Source organism: Ursus arctos, unplaced genomic scaffold (genome assembly GCF_023065955.2).
Source record: "Ursus arctos isolate Adak ecotype North America unplaced genomic scaffold, UrsArc2.0 scaffold_3, whole genome shotgun sequence".
NCBI lineage: Eukaryota > Metazoa > Chordata > Mammalia > Carnivora > Ursidae > Ursus > Ursus arctos.
The window spans coordinates 8,951,424-8,974,582 of NW_026622985.1; the positions used below are offsets into that span (position 1 = coordinate 8,951,424).

The following is a 23,159-nucleotide window of genomic DNA, read 5'->3' on the forward strand; positions in this document are numbered from 1 at the left end:
GGGCCCTCATCCACACCTGCGAGCTCGCACATGCAGGGGAGCCTGGACAGGCGGGAGCACGGGGGTCTCCTGACCTAGTCAGCCTGATTCCTGAGTGTGGCCCCAGGTGCCCAGGGCTGCTCCAGGCCAGGCCCCCCAGCTCCCCAGCCACTGAGCATCTCACGCCGTGACCACGTCGCCCCCTTGCCCCTCCCCACCCAGGGCAGCCCCCAGGGGGACATGAGCCTGCAACCTCCAATCCACTCTGTGTCCCACTGACCCGGGAGGGGGGCTCATGCCTGCTTGCTGGCCAGAGGCTGGTGTGACGACCCACCAGGACCATCTGACAGTCTCCATGGCCCAAGGGCCCTGGGGAACGGCCAGGGTTTTACCCCGAGCTCCAGACCTGGCCTGACCCTCAAGTAGACTTTACAGGATGACAAACGTGGATGCCCAAACCAAGCCGTGGGTCCAGGTGGCCAAGTCGCCCCCAGCTGGGGAACACAGGCCAGCACGAGTCCCTGCGGCACCCAGGGGACGCTGCCCACGGCAGGCAGCTCCACGCGAGTGGTCACATGGGGGCGCCCAAGGGGGGGCCACGCACAGTTTCCCCAGCTCCAGGACGCACCGCCACAGTCAGACACACACAGTGCACTACGTCAGACCAAATGGGACACACGGCGGCCATGCTGAGGCCCTCCGACGCCGTCTTCCTGTGTTTTCCACTCTTCCCCAACAGGCAGAAGTTACATTATTACGGAAAACTCTAAAGCAAGCCCTCGAGGAAGCAACAGGGGCGATCGTAGGCTCCGAGGGACAGGAGTGCAAGGAGGCCTCATGGGAGGGAGCACTGGGTCATGTGATGCCCACCTGTCCGCAGGTGGCCCCCACGGCAGGTGTGTCCCCTCCGATCCCCATCAGCACCAAAGCCCAACCACGAAGGGCCAGGAGCCTGAGCCACGGCCCAGGACACAGTGGCCCTGTGGTTAGGAGGTCTGTCACGAGGGGGAAGGGAGACCAGGAATCATCGGACACACAGGACTGCTGGGTCTCCACCCTGGGGCCGGCCTGCCAGACAAACTGTCCTCTGCCCCCTCCCAGCATAACGTGTCCTGCAGCCCAGCCATGTGCAGACCCCCAACCCTGCCCAGTATAGCAGGCAGTCCGTGAGCTCAGTGACAAATCTCCCTCCTACTTTAAAACTTGGGGTTGATTCGTGTGTGCCTGCCTTATGCCTAATATGACTTGGCCCAGCTGAGATGCAGCCTCCAGAAAGCCCTCCCGGATCCTCACGCTCATCCCCGAGGGCCCATCACTGGTGCGGGTATGACAGGGTCCGTCAGAAACTGCTCCTGTCCACACCATGACTGCTGGGCAGGCTGGCCCAAATGACCAGAGACTCGGGGGTGCCCAGGTCCCTTAAAACATCTGAATTAGAAACCCTAAAAGAAGACAAGGGGCCTCAATGATGAAATAAAGAGCTCGGGGTCTTCTGTCTGAAACATACGGACAGGACACGGGACTTAGCGGCTGGCGAGGAGAGCGTCCAGAGGCTTTGGCTCTCAGAACCTCAAATGGGCAAAGGCGGCCACTCCGTGTGGGGAGCGCACATGAGCAGGGCAGCCCGATTGCTAGGGAAGTCCCATCAGCCCAGCAATGTGACCGTGCCAACCTCTGCCCTCGCCGGGTCTCTGTTTCCCCATGTGCAATCCAGGGTGAGGGTGAATGAGTGCTAGTGGGCTCTGACAGCAGCCCAGCTACCCCGACCAGCTACCCCGATGTCTCCAGGCTCAAGGCCACAGCCCGCGGACCGCTAACCCGTTCTGGCAGACGCAGGTGCAGAAACACTAGGAGACCGTCCTCGAGGACCCCAGATTGCAGGACGGCCCGAGCAGTCCCTGCTGCCTTGGACCCTGCTCCACGGAGCTGCTGGGGTCCCCTCACCGGGCCTTCGGATGCCCATTCCCCTCACTGGAACCCCTCTCGCCCCGCCCCCACGCAAAGCCGTACTGGGCCCATTGGGAGCCCAGCGCTGCCCCCTGTGTCCACCGAGGGCCCAGCCCCCAGGACTGGAGTGTTTCACGTCGGGTCCAGGGCCCCCGGTGCAAGTCCGGGATTCTGCATGTCACGGGGTTACGGCAAAAGTTACTCAGGAGTCTGACTGTGGGCGTGTCCTTGACACCTACTGACTCCTACATGAGTCGAACGGATTTTCTCTCAATTTTACCTTTTCTCAGTCATGTGCCAACCTCTAGTGAGAGGCGCTGAAACAAACAAAATAAGGTTAAAATTTTAGGTTTTTTCTTTTAGTTTTTGAAATTTGCGAAAGGAAAGGAACACAGAGAAATGTGAACAGGAAAAACCACAAACGGTGTTTCTGCACATTATAGCATTTCTGCCTCGGCAGCGAGGACGGGGCAAAGGGCATGGGGACCAAATCCTGCAGCCCGCACACTCTCACCTCTTCCAGAACGTTCTGCCTCAAACATCTGGATCCTGGTGTCAGCAGATTCGCAGTTACCTGGACACTCGCTTCTCAATAAACAGCGCGTCGGGGACGGTCTCACCGAGACACGTGTGCCGAGAACACAGGAGGCAGGAGGAGGGTCCCCTGAGCCATGGGACACAGCCTCCCGCCCTGGACCATCCCTGCTCTGGCCTGGCTGCGTCAGGGTTTGCCGACGACCACAGCAGCCTCGCCAGCTCAAGGGTGGGTCTCAGAGGGCAGAGCACATGCCGTTTACTTCCCCTGATCCCATACAGCCAACCAAACACCCAGACCTCGCCCCGCACGCTTGCTGCCCCGATGCGCGATTCGCTGAGCCCTGTGACAGACGAGGCTCTCGCTGCTGGAAATGCATAGAATCCTAACGGTTTGGAGCCAAGGAGCCACTTGCACCCTGTGCTGAGCGGCCCCGTCCCTGCGGAGTGGGGGAATCGGAGCTCCAGCAGCTGGGGACCCGCTGGGAGAGCCCCCAGCCCCGCAAGCCGTGCCCACTGTCGGGATGGGAGCCCCGGGCCTTCGCTTCCACGTCGGCACCCTTGTGCTGTCCTCAACACAGAGCCTGTAAACCTTCCCGCCCGTTATGCCCACAGCGACACACCAAGGGGAACACAAGATCCTTCCCCGCCCACTGGACCGGGAACACGTGCCTCAGGAGAGGTCAGAACCCAGGCAGCCGGGGCCTGCACACTCCTGTCCCTGAGGAGTTTCCTTCCCTCACCATTACCATCCTCAGCTCCTCTCTGTCCAGCGGCAGCAAACGCCCGGCCCCTCAGAGGCCCGTCCCGAGCACGCACGTGGGGGGGCTGTCGTGTTTGCCCGGTGAGCAAGCCTACTGGATGTGCGGCCGGCGAGGCCTCACCCTCGGGGCAAATGAGCAGCATCCCCCTGATCCTGAGCACCCCGAAACCGCACACGGGGCCTGCATGAAGTGGCCCAACCATCCCCCTGCTGTAGCTCTCCCCGTCCACTCAGAGGACCGCCATATGGAGCAGACCGCTATGGACTGGCAGGGGCGTCTGCAAGCTGTGGGTCACCCACAGCTCGCCACAGCCACCCAGGGCCATATCGGGGCCTCACGGGGATGGCAGTCCTTCAGAGAGCGCAAGGGCAAGACTGATGGGCCCAGGCCAGGGCCCTGGTCCTCCTTTCTTCTCAGGGAAATCTCATGTTTCTAAAGTTCCAGTCAAAAACAAATAAACAAATTCTGTCCTGCACGTGTTCCTGCGTCAGTGGGGACAGTGTGGCGGGTGAGGCCACTAGCAGCCAAGAGTGACCCTCCCCAGGACGTGGTCCTTGCCTGAAGCCCAGCCACGCGGCTGACGCACACTGGCAGCGCCCTGCTTTGTGGCACCCAAAAGAGAGAAGAAGAAGAGGGCTCATCTTGGGCAGGGGTGACCTCCAATCTGTGGCTCTAGTGGCCTTCATTGTGGTCCAGAGCCAGGGACGAGGCCCAGGAGGGCCTCCCAGTTTGTCAAGTCAGAGACTCAGGCCTGAGGCCCCAGAATCCTCTGGGGATCTGGAGCTGATGCGGAGGGCAGCCTCTGGAGGTCACTCAAAATGCCCTCCAGCCTCGGGGGACGGCCTCCAATGGTAAGACCTGGTCTCAGGGCTCAGCAGGACCCCAGGACCGGGAGCTCATGGCTAAAAGGCCAGGAGACACAGCCAAGGGGACCCCATGTACCAAAGCAAACGGAGCAGGGAGCTGAGAAAGGCGGGCAGGTCCACCTCTCCACACAGCGGAAACCCAAGGGCAGGTGCAGAATTCCCAGTCAGGGGCAGGCAGGGGGACGCCCCCAGAAACACCTCCGAGTCTGCTGAAATGCAGCCCGCGAGATGGCAGGGGAGTGACGGGCGGGGCTGCACTGGGTGAGGCTGGAGCCCCGCATGAGCAACCAAGTGCACATCTAGGGGCCCCTCCAGGTGGGGAGACCGTGGGGGGGCAGGCTTCAGGGGAACCAGGCCCCCCCAGGAGGACCCCAGCAGGGGCCACCGGCATCACCCACCTTCAGGGGCACGAGGCCATCTTGCTCAACCCCATGGGCCATCTGCAGCAGCCGGCCGGGGCGCAGGGGGACACACGCACTTCTCCACGCACTGCGCAACCCTGACCTGCTTCTGCGCCTGCACGGAGCCGGTGCTCCACAGACGCTCCCGGTCGGAGGGACTGACACCTGCCTCCCTGCACCTCCATGCACGCGACCTCACTCTAGCGCAGAAGGTCCAGGAACGAGACAGGACACGACACACGACGTGATGTGACAGGTGGTCAGCGGGACTACATGTGACATAGGACCGTCCCACGTGACGCAAGAAGTGACACGTGACAGAACGTACAGCATACACCGTGACAAAGGACGTGAACGCACGGTGCATTCGTGACAGGTGGCGCGCTGTGGTCTGATCGGTGTGACGGGACAGGTGACACGACAGGACACCCTCTCAGAGAACAGAAGACGCCTTCGAGCCTCCACGTCCTCTGCAGGACGCACCTCTGCTTCGTCCCTGGTCCCCACCCACCTGCCCTGCTGCTGGGCTTCCTCCTCGGGAGCGGGGGCTCCAGGGTTTGGACGCACCACAGAGTCACCAGGGCCTCTTCTGCCCCCGACCCAGCGCTGGGCTCTGACTGGCCACCACTGGCACGGGAACCCACTCCCCAGGCAAGGCCCCGCACTCACCGTCCCCGGGAAGCGCTGGTGAGGGTGCCGCCCCGCTCCTGGACGCCTCCACACCCCACCTGCAGGGGCCCATCTGTGAGGCCAGCCCCACCTCTCAGCCTCCTCATTTGCATTTCTCTCTCTCTCTGTTCTTCCGTGTTCCTCCTACAACAGTGGTGCTACCACTTCTCGGCTCCGAGTGTGGACGTCTACACCAGTCCCTGTGAACCCTGTCTGGCTGGACCGCACCCACCCCTCCACGCTGCTGAGATGTGGGCATGTGGGTGCTCTGTCCACCAGCTCAACCTCCCAGCCCCCCCCTTCCCGGCCCCGATGGAGGGTCCCTAATTCTTCATGCCGCTCTCTGACGGGACGAGACAAGGCCAGCTCAGAAGTGGGTGCAGTGGGCCCACGATGCTCCCGGGATGCGCACCTGCTCCCTCTGAGCTCCCTCAGCAGAGAGCCCCCGAACACCTCTGCGTGTCAAGATGAGCGCGCGCGGCTCCTTTCAGTGGAATTCGGCTGGATTTGAGCCAGCCCCCTCCCCGGCTGACTCCCTGGATGTCTTGTCTGCCTAAGCTATGAAGCTGATTTCTTCCTGCACCACTGATGCATTCCCTGACCACACCCGGGATGGCCACGGATGAAGAAATGCCGTCCCAGCAAATTACAGAGGAGACGGTCTCAGAAGCACCCAGCTCAGGCAGGAGCTCCCCCACCCACGCCTCACCATGCAGCCTGGCTCTCCGCAGCCTGGGGACAGACGGCCCCTCGGGACAGACCGGCCAGTACAGTGCATGCCTGCGGGGCCTGTGGGGGTGCGAGATGGACCGGTCCCCGTGGGGCACTCACGTGATGGTGTCGATCATGTCCAGACCCATCTCCACGCAGCAGTGGGCGTGGTCGGTCTTGGGCTGGGTGAGGCCAGACACGCAGTAATAGCAGTCCCCAAGGATCTTGATCCGGCGACAGTGGTTCTCCTGGGGGGCCAAGAAAACAAATCGCATGCTAGTGACGCGCCTGGGGCCTGGGCACCTGCACCTTTGCCACCACGGAGCCAGTGACCATGGAACAGGCAGCACCACAGGTACCTGGCCCCATAGCCCCGCCCAGGGGACCCCCTCCAAGGCCAGGGAAGCCTCAGAATGGGCTGTGATTAGGGTCACCCGGGGCACCCACGAGCCCCCACACCTGCACTCAGGTCTGTTCCCATGCAGGGGTCCACCCTGCCTGTCCCTCAGCCCACCTGGCCAAACCCAGAGATCATTCAAGTTTGGGAAACTGCCCCAAGTCCAGAGTCAGCTCCTTTCCCGGGGACGTTCTCTCTCCTGGGAGGGCCCAGCACAGCACCCCTCCTGACCACCGTCTCAGACAGCCACGTGATGGACCCTGTGCATTTTGTCAGACCCCCCACACACACACACACCAGCCCCAGACAGACAGGTGCACGCACCTGAGTGTCCCTGAGGTCGAGGTCCATGGGGCATGTGGGCAGTGGTCACCAAAGAATTACCTGCCAGGGCCTGAGCCCCAAGGGGACCGCCAGGGTCTGCACCCTGACCTCGCCACCACAGGGACACCCAGAATGTCCACTCTGGCACTTACGTCAGTAAGGGTGTCCACACCCACCTCGCCGTCCCGCTGGGGAGGGACTTCCCAGCGCTATCGTGCGTTAGCCCATTGGTCTCAGCTGTGATTACGTCTGTGACTGCGGTTTTACTTCTCAGACGCTTCCGTACAGCTCCCCTTTACACCCCTAAAATAGCAGACGGCCTCACAAAACTCTCTCCCGTGAGCAGGTCCTGCCCCTGGACGTTCACCACAAGATACAGCTGAGACATTCTTCAAAACGCATTAACGCAAAGGTGAGAGCAAATCCGCTACACGTCAACGCAAGCAGCAAATTTTATGAAAACTTACGATGTTTCCCAGAGCAAACACACCCAGTGAGAAGCCTAGCTTGTTTCCACGTTGCGTGTGTCCCGTGGGCCCTGGGCCCGTGTGTCTGCGAGGGGCCGGCCTCGCCAGCACGTCCCGGGTGAGTAGCAGCTCACAGGCCCCGAGATGTCCTGCCCCACAGCCCCCACTCTGAGAGCACGTCCACAGCTCCTGTCCCATCCTGCTCTCCATCAGTCACAGAAGACCTCACTCCTGCGCGTTTCCTCCAATGCAACACGTTAACCTGAGAATTCACAGTGAGAACTCTCAGCTCCCGCTTCCTGCACGCTCACACACACCCAGGGCCGTGGCCGCGCATCAGAGGACCAGGGGCCCACGCAGCCCCAGGCCTCCCTCAGCAGGCGGAGCCCTCGGGGTTCCCCCACAGACTGTGAGCTGGCCGCAGGGAGGTCCAGGTCTGACCATTCAGCCTCCGAGTGACCACATCCAACCACTTAACTGTTTGGACACCAGCCTCCCCGTCTGCGGAAGGGGGTTTGCCCGGTGTCCCATGAGAAGGACATGCTGGGGGCGACCTGTCCTATGATGACATCAGGGGGTCCCAGAACCAGATGGCCGGATGCAGATGTCCTCCCTGCAGAGCTGAGGACCTGGGACTAAGCCAGCCAGCCTTCTCTGGCCATACTGACCAAGCCTCCAGGCCGGCAGGCAACACTGGGTTCTTTCCTGACACTGTCCCCATCGCCACCGTCCCCCAACACTCAGAGCAGGCCAGGGACAGGGAGCCCCTCTCCCAACCTCCCCCATCCCCAGGCCCAGGGATAACACCAGGGGCCGCTGCCAAGCCTCGCTCCTCTCTTGGCTGTCAGGACGTCCTCCCAGTGATCAGGTTCGTGTGAGCGGCAGGAAGGCGGGGAGGTGCCCCCTGGGAGCCCTGGGTGTGACCATTACTGCCCTGCACGGCCAATCTCCAAGTGAGGGCAGGGAGACAAACCACTTAGCAGGTAGCATCCAGGGGCCACAGCCTCCTGATTACAGCCTGTCAGCGGCAGATGTGTCCTTGGTGACCAACCCCCAGCGCAAAGCCTCGGCCCCTCCTCGCTGGCCCGCTGCAGGGCCAGGCCAGGGACACAGCCCACAGCGGACTGGGGCAGTAAGTGGCTAACACTTCATCTTGTCCTTCTAATCGCAAATGTCCTGGCTGTCATTAGCAAGATTGAGAGACCAAAAGAGGTGTTTGCATTGAGTCTGGTGTGTTTCAATTTAAAATCTTCCCAGTGGTTCCTGAACGCCAGCCCTGGAGCTGAGCCCAGGCCTTCACAAAGAATGGACAGCTGCTCCTGAGACCTCCGCCCACAGTATCCAAACTGTCCCTCCCCCCAGGCTGGGGGACGGAGTGGCTGGTGGCACCAGAGGGACGGCAAGAAGATCCAGGCGGGAAGGCCTCACGCTGAGCCTGCCAGGTGTGGTCTGAGGCTTGAGGACAAGCTCTGACCTGCCGGCCCTGCTGCACGGGCTGCAGGGGGGGCCTCGGAGGGACGTAAGCAGTGGCTATCGCCGGGAAGGAGCACAGATCACCATTCCTTTGATTTCCATTCCACTTAAAGCATCGCACACGGCTCCCTTCGTCCGGCCCTTCTGTGCCGGCCCCTGGGTAAGATGGGGGTGCTGTTGTCTCAGAGCCTCCATGCGCTGGGAGGGACCACCCAGGAGAAGACGTCTGTCCTGCAGCGGGGCCAACTCTGCAGCTCCAGACAGGCCCGAGCAGGCACTGTGCCCATCGCGGGCACTTCCCGGCAGCAGACAGTCACCCGTGCGTGTCCACTCCTGGTGCCCGGGACTGAGAGAGCACCGAGGGGCAGCCCCCCAGGCAGCGTGAAGCCAGACCGCATGCGCAGGGCTGCCCTCCCTCCACCACCTGGTCTCGGGTCTACACTAAGGAATCGAGCCGTGCAAATATTTTACACACTTAAAAAAATTAAATTGAGGGGCGCCTGGGTGGCTCCGTCAGTTGAGCGTCCCACTCCTGATTTCAGTTCAGGTCATGATCTCAGGGCCATGAGTTCAAGCCCTGCATTGGGCTCCGTGCTCAGTGGGGAGTCCGCTTGAGATTCTCTCTCTTCCTCTCCCTCTCTCTCAAAGACATAAATAAATCTTTATAAAAAAATTAAATTGAAAACAGCAATGCCCGAAAACCGAAATAATAAGCCTCAGGTGACCGCGTCGGGAGCGTGACCACACAGGTAATTATTCCAGGGGACGTGACCGTGTGTCCAGTGGGATGTCAGCCATGGACAAAACGAAGAAACGCTATACGAATCCTAAACCACACGCCGCAGTCTTGTTGCGGGTGTTGATGCTGGCAACGTTCTTCTGAACCGACAGTGTATAAACACATGATGGCATGACCATCGGCAGGACTTCCAGCCTCGGGGGAGGGGAGACACGGGAATGAAAATCGAAGGAGTGAAGTTAGTCGGTGACTTGGGAATGCCCACACAAACTCAGAATTTGTCATTACTCTTCTAAAAAACACCCCCATCCCTGTGTCCTGCGATGCCAGAGTACGAGCTGGAAAACCATTCGCGCTGGAAGGAAGCCGGGCTCCCGGAGAAGCAGCGTCTGCGTGAGGCTGTCCCTGGATACGGGCCGGGGGACAGTCTTGTCCAAAGGAGGCAGGACGCACCAGCACGGGCGCCCGCGGACGGGAGGCGTGAGCGTCAGAAACAGGAACGGATGGAATGTGTCCACACACACCAGCGTCCACAAATCCCAGTAACACCCAGAACAGAGGACCAGGGCGGAAGGAGCTCCCCGCTCGCCCTCTGGCAGGTTCTAGGGCACGGATTCCTTATTTGGAAAACAGATCAGTGACAAGAGCCAAGCACTTATGGTTTTTGAAGATCACCAATCAGCAGATATGGGAACATTCTTCCGTTTAGAGAATCATGAGCGAATAAGGGCCGGAAAAATGACAGGAAACGCTCACCCCAGTGAAGTGCCAAGCGGCCCCACTTTCAGGGCAGCTGCCGCGGCACCGGGTGCGACGTGATGGGAAGCAGGTGGCAGGTAGATCACACACGGGAACCACGGGAACCGTGAGCCACGCTGCACCCGGGTGGGAGCCAGCGTTGGGCACGCTGGGGCAGGAAGAGGGAGACCACGGGCACTTCCGGAAGGCTCCCTAAGATGCAGGAAGAACCCCGGGACCTGAGCCCCAGCTCTGGTGGCCTGGTCATCAGGGGAGATGGCAGGCGGGAGCCACTCCGAAGGGTTCGACGTGCATGTTTCCCGTTTCCTGTTGTCTGTGTCCTGACAGGCATCTGGGGGCCTTGCTGACTAGGTCCTGTTTGTTCCTACTCCGCCAACCCCAAGGGTCCAGAGCCCACAGCCACACGTCCTCTCTCTACCCTCACACCCAGCTGTGACCCCACCCTGCCGCCCAGGCCAGGTGCCAGGACAGGGGACACCCAGAGCCCAGGGTCTGTGTCCCCCAGACTAGCCCCTCTCCTACCTCGCCTTCTCCTCCATAGAAGCCCCGAGAAAGCCCTGGCGACGCTCCCCCAGCCCCTCTGCCTCCCGCACACCCTGCTGTGCCCATCCTCTCAGGGACTGGGGAGTTGTGACAGATGGCATCAGCTCTGAGCCAGAGGTCAATGCCCTCCATAAATTACACCCAGACATGTATCCTGCCTGGAACAAGGCCGCTGAGGGGAGGGCACCTGACGTGACAAGCAGGTGATGCAGCCCACAGGGGTTCAGAGCCGCCACGCCTGTAGTCCACTGGGTGGGTGACAAAAGCGTCACGGTGGCCAGTCATGCTCAAGGGAAGGGCTGGGGGCCGAGGCTGCGAGCGCAAGGTGCGGTGACATCTAGGACCAGGAGGAGAGGCGTGACCAAGCAAGACTGGCCAGACATCAGCCACTGTCGAGAGAGGAGACGGGTGTCCTGCGGGGGCTGTCGTGTCCTCTGCCTCCACGCACAAGTGAAATTTCCATAAACAAGTTCTCGAGCCCCCTGAGGGCAAGGCTGGTCTGACTTGTTCAGGCTGCACTCGTCACCTAGGCCGGATGTGCACACAGTAGACACGCTGCAGTGAGTCACAGGGGGACCGTGTTCTTCCTCCGCACGGCAGGTGAGGCCGCCATGCCTCTCCCTGCACGTTCCCCGAGCACGTGTCCAGGAGCCATGCACTCACCCCACACCTTCCCAAGCCACACGCAGCTCTGAGCTCCCCCGGACGCAGAGTGGACGTCCCCTCCCTGAAGGACCCCGTGTGAGGGCGCAACCACAGGCTCCATCTCTGCGTACAGAAGCAGGCGGAGTGGGGAGGACCAGGCGAGTGACCCTGGGGAGAAGGTCCCCAAGCCCCCTTCCAGCGCCCATGGTCCGGGCAGTGATGGTCACACTCCAGGATCAGCAAAGAACCTTGTCCCAGAAAGGACACGCCAATGCGGTTCGAGCCATCTGCTTGGAAGCACACCCTTAGCGGCACACAAGGGACATACTCTCACCGTCCTGGGTGGCCCCTGGGCCACGGCAACCCCGTGTGGCCCGCAGGTGTGGAGCCAGCCCTCCAGCAGCAAACACAGTCTCCACCCAAGGAAACCGCGCCTGGAGCACGACGGCCCCGCTTTCCACTGCCGCCTCCCACCTCCCAGGGCCCGCGCAGAACTGGGGCGGCCGCCGGCAGGCAGGGTGGGGGCGAGTGTCTACAGGCGGCCTCACAGAAACGACAGGTTCCTCAGAATTCCAAACACCTACTGGTTTTTCAGGAAACAATGTTTATTTCCTGCTCGTTAAGGAATAGTTAAAGAAATCCAGGCTCATCCTGGATGAATGCAGGAAGCTCTGAAAATTAATATTCGAGACGCACGACTCAGCGAGAACCACAGTCCTTCTGGGACCCTCCCTCCAGCCCTCCCCCGACCGCAGGCACCTATGTGCGCACACACGTTCTGGAAGCAGGGCTTCCGCCCCGCGGACCATCCTGCACACACTCCGACCACATCACATCTGCCCTGGGGTCTGCCTCTCCAGCTGAGCGTGGACCACACATGCGCTGCCTTCTCCTCCCAGCTGGTCCCAGTCCTGATCACACTCAGCCCAGCTCCGGCCTCCCCGCTGCCCTGAACTTTCCAGGCAGAGCCCCTCGCTCCCCCATCGGTCCACCGCGGGCACAGCACATCTGCAGAAACAGCAAGACTCCACAGTGGGACGCAGCTGGTGGATGAGCACGCTCCGGGCACGCAGCACTGACAGCTCGGAGTGGCTCCCGGGACAAGGGCATTGGAGCAGGGAGGGACAGCGGGCCATCAGGTCTCCTCACATTTCACGGGCCAGGAAACCAAGGCACGAGACGCAAGGGTGCCAGTGAGTCCTTGCGGCTCCCCAGCGAGTCCTGGCCCCTCAATCAAGCCCAGGGGAAGCTCAAGGAGGGGGAAGGATGGGGCACAGGAAGGATGGTTGCAAACACACACCCCAGCGATCTCTGGCTCTCGGACGGGTTTCCATGGGAACACCCAGAGTAACACAGATAACCAACCCGATAAGAACACTGACGTCCAGAGAAGGACCCTGTCGTCAGAGCAAATGTAAGCCTAAAATGGCTCCAGGAAATGGAGAAAAGGTCAAAAATATTGTGCACATCTGTGGCCAGCCGAGGACAAGGGGTAAATAAACGGCCAGTGACTGTGGAGAGCAGGGCAGACATGCTCACGCTCTGGGTCTGACTGTCCGGCAGGGACCTTCGTGAGGACGGATGTGTTTGGATCACAGCGTGTGTGATTTGCAAGCCCACCTGCGGGGCTCGCTGCATCCTGTACACCAGATGCTGGGACACATGCCGTGTCTCCGCAAAGCAGGGCTGGAGCAGACTGGAGCACATTTTAAAAATACTCAACACCATCGACACACAAAAGAACAGAGAGGCCTAATTCTCAGCTGTCTGGCAGCGACCTTGACGGGGCAGGGGGATCTACACTGAACTTCCAGAGATGGAAACATAGCCTCTGAGACGGACACTGTGCCAGACCGATGGGCGGACAGCAGGTCACAACTCGCAGGAGACAAGGCCAGTCGCCTGGGCAGCTCCACAGCAGAAACCATCCAGAATGAAAGAAAAGGAAAAAGAGCCCAAAATAAAAAAGGATCATCAGTGAGCTGTGGGATGTCAAGATCCCAACACGGGTGAACCGAGGTCCCAAAGGAGGGGGGAGACGCATAAGGAGTATTTGAGGGCTTTCTCCTCCAAAGGACAAAACCATAAACCTAACGAGACGCCCAAACACCGTGAAGAAAACTACACGGAGGCACGTCAACATCAAATAGCTTAAAACCAGCGGTGACGAGAGAATCTGGAAAGCAGCTGGAGAAAAAACACACCATGTTTCGTATGGACAACCAGAGTGCCGTCCTTGGAAACAGTACGGCAGAGCAAACACCTGTTGGCCCACAATTCCATACCCAGTGAAAAGAAACTCCAGAAATTAGGGCAAAACGAAGACTGAGAGGATTCATCACCAGCCGGCCCGTCCTTCTTTCAGCAGAGAAACCACGTGGAGACACCCTGGTGAATCCCACGTGGTCCGAGAGCAGCGGAGTAAATACCCACAACACTGTGCTTGTGCCTTCTCTCTTCCAAGGGGAACGGCGTGTTTGTGCAAACAAAAATGGTAACAACACAGAACAGGGTTTATGACAAAAAGTAAAACATGCACGATTTCGCAAAGGCCGAGAAGGGAGGTGCGTCCCGTGAGCTTCTCAGACGGAGCCAAGGAACGTGCTGCAGACCCCAGGGCAGCCACCACAGTTATAGAGCCAACAGTGCTAACCCATCAGCCAACACAGGCGCGAGGGCCGAGTCACAGAACATACTCTGTAAACCTACAAACCGGCAGAAAAAGTAAAACAGCGACAAGGGACAGATGGGATGAACCACAGTGGGCCGACAGCACAGCCGGGCGAACGTGGACTATCAGATTCGACGCAAAAAGGGCAAACCCAGCCCTTTAAATAAAAAGACACAAACTGGCTGGGGAAAAAAAAAAAGAAAGGATGGAAAAAGACATGCTTCCTGACAATAATCGAAGGAAAGCTGGAACAGACGCACTAACACAGGACAAAAGTAGAATTCCAGGTAAAGAGGGCCATTTCTTTTTAAGATTTTATTTATTAGAGAGACAGAGAGAGAGCAAGAGAGAGAGAGCGCACACACAAGCAGGGGGAGAGGCAGAGGCAGAGGGAGAAGCAGACACCCCGCTGTGCAGGAAGCCCAATGCGGGGCTCGATCCCAGAACCCCGAGATCATGACCTGAGCCCAAGGCAGACACTTAACGTGTGTACACACATACACACGCTCTCCTGCCTGTACACAATGCACCCACAGATATCCATACGCACATGCATGTACACGCCTCCACCACGTCCCACGGCAGCCCACCCGCCACGCGGCTCCGTGTGTGCTGCACCTGCTATCTCGAATGTGTGCACATCTCTCAATTAAAATATCAAAGCCAGAGCCCCAAACACAAGTGCGTGTCCTGGTGAAAGAGCCAAGTCGTGACTGAACAGGGACATCTCTCATACACCAGCAAACCGGACAACCTAGAAGAAATGGATCAACCCCTACAAACACTCAACCTACCAAGACTGAATCACAAAGAAACAGAAAATCTGAACAGACTTATTTCTAGCAAGGAGACTGAATCGGTGATCAAGATGTCTCAACACAGAAAAGCCCAAGACCAGATGGTTTCACTGGTGAACTCCACCAAACACGAAAGGAAGAACACCAACCCTTCTCAAACTCTAAGAAAGCTTCTAAATTCACTCTATGGGGCCAGCATTACCCTGAAACCAAAGCCAGAGGATACTACCAGAAAAGACAACTACCCGCCAATATCCTGGACGCAGAAATCCCTAACAAAACAAAACAGGAGCAAACAGAGGCTTTCATCAGTACATTATACACCATGATCAAGTGGGATGTTTTCCAGGGATGCAAGGATGGTTCAATATCCACAAATAGATCTGTGTGGTATCAACATTAACAAGAGAAAGGATAAAAATCATACGGTCATCTCAACAGATGCAGAAAAAGCATTGGACAAAATTCAATGTCCTTTCATGATAAAAACTCTCAACACAGTGGGTACAGAGGGAACATTTCTCAACACAGTGAAAGCACGTACGCCAAGCCCACAGCACACATCGTCCCCAACAGTGAGAACAGGAGAGCTTTTCCTGCAACATCAGGAACTAGACAAGGGGGCCCACTCCTGCCACTTCTATTCAACAGTGTAAGTTCCAGCCTCAGCAGCCAGGCACGAGAAGGAAATCAAACTGTCTCTATCTGCAAATGACTTATTGTCTGCAGAAAACCCTGACGATGCCACCAAGAATCTGTCAGAACCAAGAAATGAATTCAGTAAAGTTTCAGGATGCAACATTAACATACAGAAATCTGTTGTATTTCTGTGCATGAACATGAATGCTCAGAGAAACAGAGAACAATCGTATTTACAACTGCATCAAAGAGAATAAAATACCTAGAAATACATTTAATAAAAAAATAAGGCAAGTCTGATGATATTTTCAAAGATTTTATTTGTTTATCAGAGGCACAGAGAGAGCGAGAGTGAGAGACAGAGACAGAGGACAAGAGCAGGGGAAGCAGCAGGCAGAGGGAGAAGCAGACTCCCCGCTGAGAAGGGAGCCCGATGCAGGGCTCAATCCCAGGACCCTGGGATCATGACCTGAGCTGAAGGCAGGTGCTCAACCGACTGAGCCACCCAGGCACCCTAAGTCTGATGACCTGAGGAGACGCGTGGAACACGTGCCATCCCCAGAAGAGGACCAGTGGATGCCCGCCATGTGTGCCCCGAGTGGGGTGCCCATGCAAAGGGACAGTGATGTCACAGCTGGGGCATAAGCCCAAGAGGCCCCTCCTGGGTCGGGGTGAGGCCACGGGCTCAGAGCTGCAGGTGGCACTCATGGGAGCCACACCAGCAGCTGCTCCGAAGAGGAAGAAAGTGACAGGCGAGGACTGGAGCTGTATCCTGAGCTGATGAAGGAAGGGAGGGGACAGGACAGCGAGCCCCCGGGTGACATCTCATCCTGAGAACAAGACCCAGACCGTGCTTCCCCTGGGACAGCCTCTCCGCCCTCCACTCTGGTCAGGGGAGGCCCATCTCTCCAGCGTCGGGCATCCGCGCCCCCTCCCCCAAGCAGAAGCAGGAGGCCCAGCAGACCCCTCCCTCACTCTGGGGATGCCACAGCCCACACAAGAGGACACTGATAAGTGGGCTGCACACAGGGTCGTGCACTAAGAAAATAAGTAAACAGAACAAAGCCAGGGAGAAGACATTTACAAATCAGCTGTCTAAGGAAGGACAAGATCAGAATCTATAAAGACTCCCATTGTCCTGGGGGGGGGCGGGGGACAGGTGCCGTTGTCAGAGACCCGGAGTGGGGGCAGGGACAGTCTCCCAGGTACAACGGGGGGGGCGGGGGGCAACCAGGCTGGTGGCACTGCTTACCACCAAGTCACTGAGCGAACCTGTCCCCACCAGAACCAGGATGCTGACCTCTGGTCACTGGAAAGACAGATTCGGACAGTGGGGGGAGGGCACACCTTTCCATCAGCAGCATGTGCTCTGACGGTCCTGGTGGACAGCGGAACCCTCATCCAGAAGCTTCCTCAGGAGGGGCAGGAGGAAGCCACAGGCCCAGGAAAGCTCGAAGCAGCACCAAGAGAGCCCCGGGCCACCAGGCACCCTGGCCCCGAACAAAACACACGTTCTGACCTGCATATAGGAGGTGCTGGAGACCCCACCGTGACAGCGAGCCCCACACGCCACACAGGACAGACACGCTCACACTCCTCACTCCTCCGTGATACTTCCCCAAAAACACAGGTGTCGGGCAGGAAGGAGGCCCTGGAGGCCTCTCATGTGGGTGGAGCCACAGCAGCTCCCCAGGACAGGAGCCCAGAGACTGCCCCCCCCCCCCCAGCACAGGCTGCCAGGGTGCCGCAGACAGGCAGCTCTGCGCCCAGCGAAACATCACGGCCAGAAGCCACGCCGGCCCGAGGTGGAGAACTGCTTCCTACTTTCATCCTCGGGAAAGATGAGGCAGCCTTCCCCAGCCTTCCCCAGATGAGGCAGCCCCCCGCCAGATGGGGTCCCGCAGAACGACAGGATGCCACAGGAGAAAGGTTTCTAGCGCCGACCCATTCAGAGCAAGTGGGACCTTACAACTGGATGTTTCAGGATCCCTGCTACCCCTCAAGGAAACTGGGGGGGGGGCAGCATCCAGGTCCCTCACGCCGCCTGCCCCTGAGGCCAAGTGTTCTCCTGCCTGCGCTCAGCCCCAAAACTGCAGCCAGTGTGACCACGACCCACTCCGCCTGCAAGTCAAGGGCAAATGCCGGGGCCTGGCATTCTGCGTCCTGCGCAGGGGCCAGCCCGCGTCTGCAGCCGTTGTGGCACTCACCCAGCCCTGCACACAGGGACATCCTCATGACTCTGCTGTATGAGCCACGCTGGCAGGGGACCTCTCCTCCCCCTCCCTCATCAAGGGGACAATTGTCTACTCTTTCTACCAAGTCCTTTAACTGTGACCTTCCCTGAGAAAAGTTCTGACTCTGCGCAGAGTTAACCCCTCCCTCCCCCCACGACCACCTGCTCAGGACCCCTCTGGGTCCACCTTGAGGGAGGCTGGCCAGGCAGGTGGGTGTGGCTCCACGTCCCTGTGTCCCCCCAAGTCCTCGAAGGGCAGGGAAGGCTGGTGTCAAGGTCCAAAGACAAAGGCAGTCAGGTGCCTGCACACCGAAAGCCCAGGTGTTAGCGAGGCCTGGGCTTGATCTCTGCAAGGCTGAACCTGTCCCAGGAAGGTCTTAAAACACCAGCGCTCTGCTGCCACAGGCAAGGGGGCCTGGCATCGTCAAACGTCACCAACTGACCCCAGAAGGGACCTGCAAGGCAGAGCAGCGCGCACAGGGCTTCATGACCCAGCCAGCACCCTCCAGCCTGGAACCGGCTCAGGTGCTGCGGCTGCGCTAGGGCGAGCGCTTTTCTTTGTGCAAAGGAATCGCGGGTGGTGAGGCGGGAGCTGTGGGTGATTGACAGCTGGGCGGCGCGAAAGCGCGGGGCCGTCTGGGAGGTCACACCTGGCACGCCGTTGCCCCAGAGGCGGCTCCGGTGACCCGTGCACGACGCGGGCGGCGCTTACCGTGGCCAGTTCATCAAACTTGCCGAAGAGCTCGTTGAGCAGCTTCACCAGCTCCTGCGCCGTGCACTGTGACGCCAGGCCCGTGAAGCCCACGATGTCCGCAAAGAGGATGCTGCAAGAAAAAGGCACCGGGCTGCCTCCTCCACAGGCTCGCGGGGCCCAGCCTCCCGGGCAGCCCACGGCCCCCAGAGCTGTGCGGAAGGCTGCCTTTACCAGCACCCCAAAATAAACCTGTTTATTCCTCAGGGCGGGCTGGAAGGGAAGGGTCCGTGTTCCCATTTGACAGGCGGCAGCACCGGGGGCTGGGGGAAGTGGGGGACGCCCTCACAGCCACGATGGGGGGGGCGGTCGGACACACTAGGGCCAGGCAGAGCTCCTGCTGACAGCCCAGGACACAGGTGGGGCACAGCGCCACGGCCACCAGACCTGCCCCCAACCCAAGATGACCTGTGACCAGTGGCCAGCGAGCACAAGGGATGTGCCTGTAGGAAGTGAGTGGGCCTCCTCGCCCCTTTCTCCTCCTGCCGGCTGATGAGACAACGGAGCCCCAGTGTTGGCGGAGCCCCACTGTGGATCCCAGCGCTTCACGGAGGGGCCCGCTGCGTCTGCACTGGGACAGGGCCCCACCTGGTGGGATGGAAGCCTGGTGTGTGGGCATCCGTTTACTACAGCGCTGGGCGGGTCTAAACAACAGTGCCCACCCCCCACACACACAGCCTCCTTCCTGGACACTTTACCGCCCTGAAGCCACACGCAGCACAGCAGTGCCATCACTGTGATTTCTGCTGGATACAGAATTCCTGACAGTCTAGCTCAGCCCTTGAACATGCCACCCCCAGTCCCCGCCTCCACCACTCCCCGTGAAAAATCATACATTGGTCTTGTTGGCAGTGACACGTCACTTCTCTCCCACTTCTCTCCTGGTCGCTGGATCTTAGTGGCTCTCTTTGTGTGTGTGTCCTAACGGAGCTTCTTCAATGTGTAAGTGAGCATTTTTCATCAAATTTGAGACATTTGGAGGCATATTTTTTTTTCAAATATTCTTTCTGCCCCTTTCCTCTCCTCCGGGACTCACTATGGGCGTGTTGTTGGGCAGGCCGGTGTCCCTGGAGTCTCTGGGCCTCTGTTCTCTCTCCGTCACCCTTTTTTCATTCCATTCATCAGGTTCCATGATCTCAATTGTCTGCCTTCAGATTCAGCAATTCTTTCTTCAACCTGCTCAAATCTGCTCCATGTGGAGCCCCCACAGTGATCTTTTTGCTTTAAATATTGTGTTTTTTAAAGTTGTAATTTCTGGAAGTCTTTCTCATGTTCTCTTTTATTTAGACACAGTTTGTTCTTTGAACATATGTAAAATAGGCGATTTAAGGGCACCTGGGTGGTTCAATCAGTTAAGCATCTGCCTTCGGCTCAAGTCATGATCCCGGGGTCCTGGGATTAAGTACCGCATTGGGCTACCTGCTGAGCGGGGAGTCTGCTTCTCCCTCTCCTTCTGCCCCTCTCCCACGCATGCTCTCTCTCAAATAAATAAATAAAATCTTTGAAAAAGTAGGTGATTTAATTTTGTCTAGAATTCTGATGTGAGGGCTTCCTCTGAGACACCTTCTATTGGCTGCTTTTTTCGTTCCTTTGTGAGCCATACGTTTGTGTCTTCTTGCATGTTGCATATATTTTTACGGAAAACTGGATAATATAATGTGGCAACTCTGAAAATCAGAACCACCCCCCCACCTCAGGATTGGGGTTGTTTTTGTTGCTGTCGTTATGTTGTTATTAGTTCAGTGACTTTTCTGACAAATTCTGTCAAGTCTGTTTTCTTCCTCATGTGGGGCCATTACAATCTCTGGTTGGTTAGCCTAGCGGTCAGCTAACGACTGGACAGAAACCTCACATGCCTGGAGCCAGTAGGTCTCTCAGTCTTTGATGATGCGCACTCAGCCTGGCAGCTTCCAACTCTGTCTTAGTCTGCTCCTCCTGCTTGCACACAGCCTCAAGGTCAGCCTCAAGATCTCAAGGACGGCCTGGGGGTCCTCGTGGTCTTTCCTGAGCATGCACACAGCCCTACCCTTGTGCATGGTCTTCTGATTCGCAGAAACATTCCCAGAGCCTTTCAAAGCACCTGACAGACATCTCGTTTCCCAGTTTTAAGTTTTTCGTGCCCTGCTGCTTGCCTCAGCTGTTATCACTGCCTCTGACAGCTCTGATGTTAAACAATTGTCGCTGATTGTTTTTAACAAATGTCCCAGGGCAAAAGCTGTTCACACTGAGTGTTGAGTCAGGTCAAATAAAGACAAGCCATGAGCAAGGCTTTCCAGGGAATTCCCAGCCAGTCAAATAATGACATAGTTCTCTGAGAATCTTTCAAAGCCCCAACCCCATTCTGTCCCCTCAGGTGGCTGTCAGTGGACAGGTTTTCACTGTGATTGCAGCTGCTGGTTTTCAAAGCTATTGTGGAGCTAAAAACAGTGGAACAGGGTAAGTCAGAACTCTACAAAGCTCACTGTTTTTACCAAGACTTAGCTGTTTTTCTTAAATAAATATTCCTGGATTCTTGCAAGGCTTTGGTTCATTTCCAGCATTCTGACAATGTTGACTCTGATAGTTTTTGTCAGTATTGTCATTGCTTCTATGGAGGAGAGGATTTTCCCATATCCTTACTCCTCTGTTCCCGGTGGCATCAGCCTATTAGTTGTGAACAGTGTACTGACTCAGGACTTGAATCCTGGAGTGATGGGGAACCAGTGAGTGACTCTAACAAGGATGGTGAGGCGGGCAAAGATGTTCTCATCTGGACTGTAGGAAGCCATCTCTCACCCTGGCTTCCTCTCCTATCTCAGAGCTGTCACACCTGCACCTGCTGGGAATGAGGCATCCACCAGGGGATGTGGGTGGAGATTTTTCAGCCTCACAGGGAAATGGTGACTTTCCACATGTGTGTCTGTTGTCCCAGGCCAGAAAAGAGGGAGAGAAAGGCACATGGGCACCCGTGCACCAGGCTCACCTCCACCTGCCGCCCCAGGAGATCCTTGACATCTGATGCCTTCTCTGCTGCGTGCAGATGCTCTACACCCCTCCCCCCAGGCACTCCCTGGATTGTTCTGGTGGTCTGGTCTCAGCAGGGGGCTGGTCACTGTGCCATGTCCTTACCCACGAAGGAGAGACAGTGGGTGAATGGGAAGTCTAGGTGGATGTCAGCAGCAGCCCGGCCCAGGCCCGGCCCCAGCCCCACCACTCACTGGCTTCGCTTTCAACCTCAGTTTCCTCACCTGCAAGTGGAGGTGACAGTGCCTGGGCTGTTGGGGCTGAAACGCTGGCTCCACATACTGGGACCTTAACCCCACTGGGCTCAGCATCCTCCAGAGGACAACACTGGTCCTTTCTGAGAGGCACAGCAGTGGGAGTGAGCGTGCTCACCAGGAAGCAGCTGGCCACGCCGGCTCACACACAGGGATGGCTCGGACCCTGATGGGGAGGGGCCGGCAGCTTACTTAGCTCATTCCAGATGGACAAGCACCAGCTCGTGGGGACTCAGTCCACAGCACTCAACACAGACAGAGGGAGGTTTTAATCCTGTGGTGTCTGCAGGGGCCCAGGGGCAACCACCACGGCCTGCCTGAGTGACACTTATGTAAAGTGCAACATTCAGCTAGTTTTAAAGGGAATGCACGATTGAACGGAATAAAATTATTTTTAACTGGATCTTTAAAAACAAGCACACAGACCTCACAGTGTGTCTGGGGCAAGCTGATTCACCCGAGGGCTGTTTCCTCACCTGTAAATCGGGAACAATCCCTCCCTCCTGGGGCTGCCATGAGAGGAACAGAGTGAGGAAGAGGACGCCTACCCCAGGCCCTGGCACCAAGTAGAAGAACGCTCAGCTGTTACCCTGATATGGGCCAAGTCAGCCCAAATTCCGCCGCCCAAACCAGCTCAGGGACAGAGTGCCAACCCTCTCTAGCCCACGCAGGAAATGGGAGGTGAGGAATAGTGGGACAGAGCAGCTGTGACACCCATCGCCCAAGAATTCTCCAGCCCCACCCTCCATGGGACCGGCTTCCTGGCCGGCAGGTGCTCACCTGGGCCTCCCGACCCACATCTGACCCCTCCTCCGCTCAAAGGGGGGTCCTCCACCCCCATCTGCCCATGGCCTCCCACCTCTACCATCACCTCCACCCCCACCTTCGCTTCCCATCGCCATCGCCTTCTCTACCACGTCCATCAGCCCCCATATCCACCACCTCCACTTCCCTCCACACTCGCACCATCACCCTCCACCCCTGCGATCACCTCCACCACCTCCACCTGCATCTCCTCCATCACCTTCACTTGAGCCCAAGGCCCACCAGTGCCAGGCCAGCGCCAGCCCTACCTCACGTTGTCATGCCGCTGGATGTAAATCTTGTGGAAAATCCTCTCAGGGGGCTTCAGGAAGTCCTCCTTCATCTCCATGGCAACATTCCGGGGCAGAAGGCTCATAAGCAGCCGCTCCTGGACAGGAGAGACAGGCCCGTGTGAAACCGCAGGGGCTTCCCCGCAAGACCTCAATCACTCCACCGGGGCTGGTGCTGACGAGCTGCCCCGCATAAGGGGCTGCAGACCCTCCACACGGGCACCAGCATGCGGTCTGGTCCAGCAGATCCTGCCTGGCCCCCGAGCCCCAGCACGTTGGGCCCAGGCCTGGCCTGTCATTACACAGGTGACTCGCTCCCAGAGCACTGGGTAGGGGCCAACATCACCTCCGGAACACCCAGGCCACCGTGGCGACCCTCCCCCATTGCCCACCCACCCGTGTGCCCCAGCTACAGCGAGCAGGGGTCACAGTCAGGAAACACCACTGCCTCCGACTAGGATGGCCCGGCCTCCCTCCCCAGCCCACTGCCCAACGCAGG

At 58.4% G+C, this 23,159-nt stretch overlaps 1 protein-coding gene across 1 annotated transcript in view; it reads right to left on the bottom strand.

Annotated features, from left to right (window-relative positions):
- Window positions 1–23,159, bottom strand: part of ADCY1 (adenylate cyclase 1) — a 117,810-nt gene that overhangs the window by 58,511 nt on the left and 36,140 nt on the right. Inside the window, exons 3-5 of the mRNA XM_026502050.4 lie at window positions 22,640–22,758; window positions 18,271–18,382; window positions 5,992–6,119 (exon numbers count right to left, since the gene is read on the bottom strand). Coding sequence (XP_026357835.2) covers window positions 5,992–6,119; window positions 18,271–18,382; window positions 22,640–22,758 — 359 coding nt within the window. The remainder of the gene's footprint in view (window positions 1–5,991; window positions 6,120–18,270; window positions 18,383–22,639; window positions 22,759–23,159) is intronic.